The sequence below is a fragment of the Phragmites australis genome, chromosome 4 (assembly GCF_958298935.1).
Source record: "Phragmites australis chromosome 4, lpPhrAust1.1, whole genome shotgun sequence".
Classification (NCBI taxonomy): domain Eukaryota; kingdom Viridiplantae; phylum Streptophyta; class Magnoliopsida; order Poales; family Poaceae; genus Phragmites; species Phragmites australis.
Window position 1 is genome coordinate 38,232,130 of NC_084924.1, and position 8,625 is coordinate 38,240,754.

Consider the following 8,625-nt stretch of genomic DNA (forward strand, 5'->3'; position numbering starts at 1 on the left):
AAAGCCTGAACTCATCACGAACAAGGCACCATGATCGCAAATATTGCCCATTAACATACACGAACGTCGCCGCAAATATATTATTCCCTAAGATTCATAGCATGTCCAGATAAAAGTTTCTAGCTTAATCTAATTCTTATTACTAAGTTCTATAGCAAGCAAACAGTAACTCAACAAATCCAACCAGTAAAACTCCGCAAACTAGAAAGCAGCTACCGCCTAATTGCCATCCCTAAACAGAAGGCAGCCAAGAAGCTTGGCTCGGCAACAAAATCTTAGCTGGCGTCTACACTAGCAGAGTCCAGCAGGAAGCCTGGGTGCAGCGCCTCCTGATCCTCCGACTTGGTCTTCGTTGCCTGGAGCAGATGCATGCACTCGTCTACCTTGGCCGACAACATCTCCGACGAGCAAAGCAACGCGATCACTTCGGAGTTGTCCAGCTCAAGCAACATCCCAGTGATTTTGCTGGCAAGTTCAGGCTGTAATGAACAAGGCAAGATTACCAAAAGTAAGCCCGAAATTAGATCCCTGTACTATGGAAAATATAGGTTAAGATAAGATATGATATTGATTATGAAAGGAGAAATTACCTGGTGTCTCTCAACAAGTGGATAGAGCTTATTGCCGAGCATGTTCTTTTGCTGGTCAGGTGGAGCAGAAGCCAGCAAGCTGTTGAAGGCATCATTCATCGATGAAACAGGGTCACCGTGATGGATGGCCAAGCTGTTGGCCATAACATTATTCGAGAAGTACTTTGGATGGCTGAATCGCTGCAAAAACTCAAATGTATAGTAAGTTACTGTCTAGTGCCTAGAAAAACTCAACCATAGCTGGTAGTAGTAAATCATGAAGAAGATTATCACGAGGCGATGTAATCACATTGGACATAGTAATATTTTGTATTCAACATATCAATCTAGGAAAATAGTGCAGGCACTAGACGAACAACATATAATTGTGTATTTGAGTGCTACTGTGCAAGCATAAAGCATGTACTAAAGAGTTTTGAGACCAATGTATGCAGTAGGTACATAATATCAACGTGACGAAGTAGAGAAAAGCATACCTGTCGGGGCATGGACATGAAATCTTTAGCTGGTTGTGCATGTGCGACATAGTTAACAGTATGGACAGCATGGGGAAGAGGCATCATATTCCCACCCATCCTTCCCCTGTTGCTTCTGTAATGCCTTGGCGAATTCGGCATCTATGAGATGGTAACGAAGAATTTACCAACAGAGTGCTTAAAAATGTCTAAACTTACAGTTCAAAAGGTAAGAACATACCACAGGTGAATGTATTTGTTGTAGATTAGGTGGTGAGGGAAACATATTTGGTCTCCATTCATGACCGAGTCCCATGGGTGGATACACAAATCCATGGCTTGGAGGGCCTTGGGGGAGCTGTGTACTTGGATGGGCGAAGTAAACATGTGGATATCCAGTGGTGATAATTGGGTTTGCAGGTCCAACCATTCTAGCAAGCTGGGCAAAATGTTGTTGCAGTATGGCCCTTCTATCCTCTTTCCTTTGGAAAAGAGCAACATACAATGGTTTTCCATAAAACATAACACCTGCTTAATAAAAACCGAAGCAACATGTTAGCAGTCTGCCACTAACAGTTGATGAGTTAATTTAAAAAAGTAACATAGGATTACCACGCATGCTGCTTACAGCACTCTTTGCCTCCTCTGGGGTGCTGTAACATACGAACCCAAACCCTCTGCTAATGCCCTTATCGTCACGCATGACCTTTGCTGACGTGATGTTACCAAATTCCTCAAAACGTGCACGAAGGGCACTATCGTCAGCTTTGTCGTGAATGTTTTTTATATAGACATTTGATCCCTGTGAAAAACATTTGTACACTTGTAAATGGAAGGATTTGTATGCATATATGTGAATTTATGAGATAAAACATAGATAGCTCCCAAATTTAGTGTGAAACTTACATTGCTCTTAGTTATTCTTTCATTTCTCTTCTGCTCGTGTAAGTGCTGTAAATATTGCTTCCGCTCCTCCTTCTTTTGAGCCCTCCCCACATATAAGGTTTTTGATCCTAATAAAAAATAAGAATGAGACAAAAGAAAAATGTATATACCTATTATGTTTCTTTTTTTAGCATCATGGCAGCATTTCCCATCATTATTATTTTATATTAGTCTAATGAACATACCAAGTGGCAGCCCATTCATCGCCTCTGTTGCTTTCTTGGCACTCTCTGGGGTTTTGAAACTGACGAATCCAAAACCCCGAGATGACCCATCGTCTCTCCTCATAATCTTCACACTAACTATCGAACCAAACTGTGAGAACTTCAACTTAATAAGTTCCTCTGTTATGTCATCATCCACATTCTTCATATATAAATTAGTATACTTGTCATCATTATTGGGAGATCGCTCACTTTTCCTAATGAAAGTAGCAACATGCCTGCACAATGGTTAAGAAGAAGTTGCACAATGGTTAAGAAAAAGTCTATGTAAACAAATAGCACGTTAAAGAGAGTAATACTAAGTATTTTGGAAGACAAACATACAGCTGCCTATCACCAAAAAGGGAGTTGTTGAGGTTCTCAATTGCCGCGTCTGCTGGTTCTTGTGATGTAAATTGAACAAAACCATAGCCTCTGCTAGTTCCGTCCTCGTTTCTGGCAACTTTACAAGATAATACATCTCCAAATTTGGAGAATAATTCTTGAAGGCTAGCATTGTCGACGGAATCACTAAGGTTCTGCAAATTTATATGACATAACCAATTAGTTCTTAAATATAGCTCATCACATAGAGAGGTATTAATGCTATTGAGGTTATTGCTACTTTACCTTGACAAATATGTTCCCAATGCCACTCCTTCTAGCATCAGGATCTCTATTCGACCACATGACTCTTATTGGTTGATCCAAGACTAAGCTGTGATTGAGCCTTTCTAGAGCAGAAGTAGCTGATAAATGTAAGCAAACTAGTAAAAATCTAAACACAACCCCTCCGTGGAGAAAATTTAATTAGTCAACAATTAAATTATTATTCGAAACAATTAAACAACGCAGGATATAGAATGCACATGAAAGTAGATAGCACGCTTCATTCCACTCAATTGTGCCGAAGAAATAAATTTATATTAATGTAGAGCAAACATAGAACCTTTAATACATTAACTACATTCAAACATTTGTATGTAACAAGCCAAGGCCAAACAGAAGAGAGTGGCAATAGGATAGTGCAAAATCAATCTAATCTATTCTAAAGATGAAATACATGGAAAGAGGTTAAGCAATACACAACTATACATTCAAGGAGTCGTAGAATTTGAAATGATAGATCAGATAGTTCAAAATATTCAAAATATTATCCACTTAAATAATGGCACACTTCTACAAAATAAAACTGTAGAAGTACACGCTAATGGTGATTGGTACCATTGCTACAATAGCAACCAGACACCTCTCTTCATCATACATCTGCTAGATAGCACTAAGATTGACCCTCATACTTGAATGATCAACAAAGGTAAGAATCTTATTAATTCATGTATATAACCATATACTATGGATTATCACATTATGATAACATGTAGCATTGCGGCAGATACTAACAAAGTCTCAAAAAAAGCGCATTAGCAAGGGTAATGCAACTCATGCACATCTTGGCAATGTCACTCATAAAAGTGTCGTGCAAGTGCATCATGTAACTACCATAGACACGCTTGAGGAGACAAGCAGACTTATGATCACTCAAATGTAAGAAAATTATTCTAACGAGAGTACATGAGATTACTTTTCTCATCATTCCAGAAAACCCGGTCCAATAAAGTATGCAACCAACTAACCAATATACTACATTCGTTTCAGAATACTTGTCATTGTTGACTTTACGGTTTAAATTTTGACTGACAATAAATTCTAATATATTTTGTCAAGTAGAATGAAAAGGCACGGTTAGATTCACCATCCAATGAACTTAATAAATATTATGTGCTTGGAGCTATTTGCATACGTATTTGATTAAAATTTATGATCAAAGTTTGAATAGTAAAATAAATAATACTAATTATTTTAAAACGGAGGGAGCAGTAAACTTGTACAAGTTCGTATATCAAGTCTATCAATCTATATATTCCGTACATCATGTGCAATCCGAGAGCGCGAGAAAGCGTACGGATTGGACTGCAAGCTTTGCATGGATGCACATGCAGGATGCATGAGACCTTCGCACTCACCTCCAATCTTCCCTACCTCGAATTTACATGCCTTATTAGGCCACACTGTTATATCCGATTCGTATTGCTCCTTTCCTTAATCAACAGATAAGCCAACAATAACCCCAGTTTCTGATCAACGGAAGAAATCTAAATCTTGCCACTAACCCGACGACCCCAATCACGCGATTTAACGAGATCAAGACATACCCCAATCACGCGATTTAACAAGATCGAGACAACAAATCATGCAGCCGCGATCGAGAGCGCATACCGTCGGCCCTGGAGAAATAATTAACATATCCGTATCTGAGCGATCTGTTGGTGGCGTTGTCGCGGCAGATGCGCACCGACGTGACCGTGCCGATCTTGCTGAAGGCGTCGAACAGGTGGTCCTCCGCCACGTCCTCGTGCAGATCCCCCACGTACAGCGCGGGCACCGCCGCCGCGGCCGGCTGTGCCTCCTCGTTCGCCCCCGCCACCGCCGTCACCGCGGGCGCGGGCTCCTCCTGATCAGCGGGCACCAACGACGGTGCGTGCGCCGGCGCTTCCATGTCCGACGCCGCCATGGGGGCAACGGGGGGCGAGGCGTCGATACCGTCGACGAGTGCTTGGCGACGCAACGGTTTCTGAAAAACTCACGAGAGCGAGGGCCAAGAGACGCCTCAGGTGGGCGGCCGCCTCCTTTTATTCTGCAGGGAGCGCGTCGGGTACGAGAAACCGTCCGCGCCTGGCTGGCAGCCCGCCCATCTCGGTGATCCGAACACCTGTCCATCTCCTCCTCCTTCCCTGCGCACTGGGCCCGGATTGTCGGTGTCAGGAGTGGGCCCCTGCTCGGTTCGGCCACTCCCACCAGCCAGAGTTCCCGCGCTACCCTCGGGTGATGAGAGATTTTACCTCTGCCCTGGACACCGCCCACGCGCAGCCAGGGGCAGAATCGTCCGCGTCACCATATTTGACCCCTCCCCGTCCCGTGTCGGCGACTCCCTCTTCGTCCGCCTCGTCCCCTGCTGCCTTTCCCCTCCCCGTCCTCTCCTGCCCGGGCCACCCACCCAGTCGCGGATCCAGATCCGATCCGGCGATGGCGTCCACGGCGGCGAGGCGGCTGCGGGAGCTGCAGGGGCAGCAGGGGAATAAGACCTGCGTGGACTGTGCGCAGCGGAACCCGCAGTGGGCGAGCGTCTCCTACGGGGTGTTCATGTGCCTCGAGTGCTCGGGCAAGCACCGCGGCCTCGGCGTGCACATCAGCTTCGTGCGCTCCGTCACCATGGACTCCTGGACCGAGGCGCAGCTCCGCAAGATGGAGGCCGGCGGCAACGACCGCCTCAACGCCTTCCTCACCGCAAGGGGCGTGCCCAAGGAGACGCCCCACCTTGCCAAGTACAACTCCAACGCCGCCGCCGCATACCGCGACCGCATCGCTGCGCTCGCCGAGGGCCGCCCGTGGACCGACCCGCCCGTCGTCAAGGAAACGCCCGGATCTGGCGCGCCCGCCCCAGCTAGGAAGCCGCCCTTGCCCGCCTCTGCTGCCTCCGGAGGCGGCGGCGCTGGTGGGTGGGACGACTGGGACGACGACTTCCGGCCGGACATGAGGCGGAACCAATCGGTGGGGTCGTTCGGCGCCGCGGGGGCGGAGTCGGGGAGGCAGCCGCCAAGGTCCAAATCGACAGAGGACATGTACACGAGGCAGCAGCTGGAGGCGTCGGCGGCAAGCAAGCAGAGCTTCTTCGCCAGGAGGATGGCGGAGAACGAGTCGAAGCCTGAGGGGATCCCGCCATCCCAGGGCGGCAAGTACGTCGGGTTCGGATCCAGTCCAGCTCCGTCAGCGAATAGGAACGCCGGCGGCGCCCAGGGTGATGTCTTGCAGGTCGTCTCCCAGGTAAAAAAAAAGATCTTTCTGCTATTGTGCATGCCATTTAGCAAAACGTGTGGTTGCAGTAACAGATCCGCGCAGAATTCCCCAATATTAGGAGAAGTTGGTTGGGTTAATGATATCATCAATTTCCCCAAAAAACAAGAAGAATTGCTACTGTACTACTACTGCTACTACTACATAAAGCTAGTTTCTTTATGTACAAATGGTGGGGCACTATGAATTTAATCCGGGGTATTGTTATGGCAACGGAATGGGGATATTGCAACTGTTGTTATATTTAGATCAACTGTTGTTTTCCTCCCTGGGGTCATTTGAGGCTCATTAGACAACCATCCTATACTCGTTACTCCTTGCGCTACATTTTGTGAACTTGGGTGCCCATTAGATTCCTTTGTATCTTGGTCTTCACTAAGCTCTGCATTTTATCATTGGTCTGCGTATGACCTGTTGGCTCTTCATCGTGATCTAGAACTTTAGGTTGGCACCTTTTCCTGCATTGGCTTATGGGTTTTTTTAGTACAGCTTTCTAGTCGAATTCCAATGGCCTAATGAACACTGAACAGAGTAATTAATTATGCTTAGGCTAATCTTTTTATATGAGAGCAGGTGAGCATAATGAGCTCTTCTTGTAACATATTGACAGAAAACTAACATCACCCTTTTCAAATCATGCCGGCAGAATAGCATATGTGATTAAAGTACATTTCTTTGGTGACTCCGAGTTTGAAATGCATGTGTTTCGTGCCAAACATGAGATATGATGTTGTTGAACTGCAATCGGTACCTTCTTCATTCGAATGGTCCATGCCATCAACATACTTTATTCATGTGCATATTTAGTAGATGTAGTTGTTTCAGCATTGGAACTTGTTGTAACTTTGCTGGTCTCACAGTTTCTTTACCATTCTATCATTTCAGGGATTTGGTCGCCTTTCCCTAGTTGCGGCATCTGCTGCCCAATCTGCCGCCGGTGTTGTCCAAGTTGGCACAAAAGAATTCCAATCAAAGGTGCCTTTAAAGCCTTTATCCCGATTCTTAGTGTGCAACAATCAAATTCCCGCATCTAATCGTTCATGATATATAAATTGCTCTTTGAGGTTCACTGAGTTCACCTAGTGTCATGGTTTAATCATGTTGTTAATATATTACACTGGTTCAAGAATATACACTAATTGAACTCACCTTAATATTTCAATAATCGAACCTTGTCTTGAACGCAAGGAGGTATCAATAGTTAACAGTGATAGTTCTTTACTGTCTTCTCTCTTTTGAGATAGTCTTACTCAAGCATATTTTTTCTCTCTTGTAATTTATGCTGCATCTTTTGTCATATTCTTCTACCTATAGTCTGATGCAATATATTTTTGTTGCTTATCATTCACATTTCTTTCATGGTGAGAAGATTCAGAATTTTTTTGCCATAATTCGTTGTTCCTTGAGAAACTGTGTTAATGGGTGATATCCTACATTAAAGGCTGTCATTGTTGCAATTACTTGTCCAGTGTTTTATCCTTGTTGCATCACTCGTTTTATTTTTAAGAATGGTGCTTGTCTGGAGTGCAGTTGAGGGAAGGGGGCTATGACCAGAAGGTGAATGAAACTGTCAATGTTGTTGCCAATAAAACTGCAGAGATTGGAAGCAGGACCTGGGGGATTATGAAAGGAGTAGTGGCGTTGGCCTCACAAAAGGTTGAGGAGTATGCCAAGGAAGGAGGAGCGAGTGGCTGGGGAGATGATTGGCAACGCAGGGAGCCGAACAGTGAGCCTTACCAAAGGTTTGAGCACGAGACCAACGGAAACGGGTGGAAATCTTCACAGAATTCTTCATCAAAGAATTACAATTCCAATTCTTGGGATGATTGGGACGACCAAGGCAGGAAGGATGAGCCTGCGAAACCACACCAGGGCAGTGACTCCTGGGCCGGCTGGGACGATGTGAAAGATGACAGTTTTGATAGTTATAATCACAGCGTCTCCAACAAGGGGAGCAATCAGAACGGGACCTCCACCTGGACGGAAGGCGGCTTCCACTGAAGTAAGTTTCTTTTCATAGAGCTATACATGCAGAGTTGTTCTATGCCAGAAAACGTGAGCTCCAGTGGTTGGTCTTATTCAGTATACTGAAACGGTCGAGTAAAAGGGTTTCTGTTTTTGTAGGATGCCTACAACTGTTATGTCTAGCGGTATATTTTTGTGGTCAAGGCTCATTTGAAACTGCCATCCAAATTACTAAGGGATGTCGATTTGAAACTGTAATTTACACAAAACTTCCTCGAATATCCTTTATTGCTTCGATTGGTTTTGTGCTACACATGCTAGCTGTAGCAAAATTTGCCCAAGTTAAAACTTCCTCGAATTGGATGCATTATCTGATCATATTGCTGTTGCTTTACTTGGCGCCATTCCACTTCCACCAACTGATAAGGCACTTTATCCGTGCCTTCTTTCATATTGGCTGCTTTCCATGTCTTCGGTGCGACATGACCCCTGACTTTGCTTTTCGGTAGTTGATTCCGAGTTGCTGACGCTGTGATTCCACTTTTGGAATGAGCT

At 44.9% G+C, this 8,625-nt stretch overlaps 2 protein-coding genes across 3 annotated transcripts; one reads left to right on the plus strand and one right to left on the minus strand.

Annotated features, from left to right (window-relative positions):
• Window positions 1–261: 261 nt before the first annotated feature.
• On the minus strand, window positions 262–4,765 carry LOC133914768 (uncharacterized). Its single transcript, XM_062357790.1, has 10 exons — window positions 4,471–4,765; window positions 2,824–2,942; window positions 2,539–2,732; window positions 2,176–2,432; window positions 1,952–2,058; window positions 1,658–1,847; window positions 1,287–1,573; window positions 1,067–1,207; window positions 591–770; window positions 262–479 (listed from the first exon to the last, which is right to left on the minus strand). The coding sequence occupies exons 1-10, from the start codon at window positions 4,763–4,765 to the stop codon at window positions 276–278; spliced, it is 1,974 nt and encodes a 657-aa protein (XP_062213774.1). The 3' UTR covers window positions 262–275.
• Window positions 4,766–5,180: 415 nt separating this feature from the next.
• Window positions 5,181–8,365, plus strand: LOC133916391 (probable ADP-ribosylation factor GTPase-activating protein AGD6). Of its 2 annotated transcripts, XM_062360040.1 has the most exons (4): window positions 5,181–6,075; window positions 6,991–7,080; window positions 7,636–8,107; window positions 8,230–8,365. In XM_062360040.1, the coding sequence occupies exons 1-3, from the start codon at window positions 5,278–5,280 to the stop codon at window positions 8,104–8,106; spliced, it is 1,359 nt and encodes a 452-aa protein (XP_062216024.1). In that variant the 5' UTR covers window positions 5,181–5,277; the 3' UTR covers window position 8,107; window positions 8,230–8,365. The 2 variants fall into 2 exon arrangements, with proteins under 2 accessions (XP_062216024.1, XP_062216022.1); XM_062360038.1 differs by having other exon boundaries at window positions 7,636–8,365.
• The last annotated feature ends 260 nt before the right edge of the window (window positions 8,366–8,625 follow it).

Coding starts and splice junctions, on each gene's coding strand:
- LOC133914768 (XM_062357790.1), bottom strand. CDS start 4,765: ATGGCGGCGTCGGACATGGAAGCGCCGGCGCACGCACCGTCGTTGGTG. Junction 2,943..4,470: donor TTATTTCTCCAGGGCCGACG/GTATGCGCTCTC, acceptor TACATTTATCAG/CTACTTCTGCTCTAGAAAGG. Junction 1,208..1,286: donor AACAAATACATTCACCTGTG/GTATGTTCTTAC, acceptor ACCATCTCATAG/ATGCCGAATTCGCCAAGGCA.
- LOC133916391 (XM_062360038.1), top strand. CDS start 5,278: ATGGCGTCCACGGCGGCGAGGCGGCTGCGGGAGCTGCAGGGGCAGCAG. Junction 6,076..6,990: donor TCTTGCAGGTCGTCTCCCAG/GTAAAAAAAAAG, acceptor CTATCATTTCAG/GGATTTGGTCGCCTTTCCCT. Junction 7,081..7,635: donor CAAAAGAATTCCAATCAAAG/GTGCCTTTAAAG, acceptor TCTGGAGTGCAG/TTGAGGGAAGGGGGCTATGA.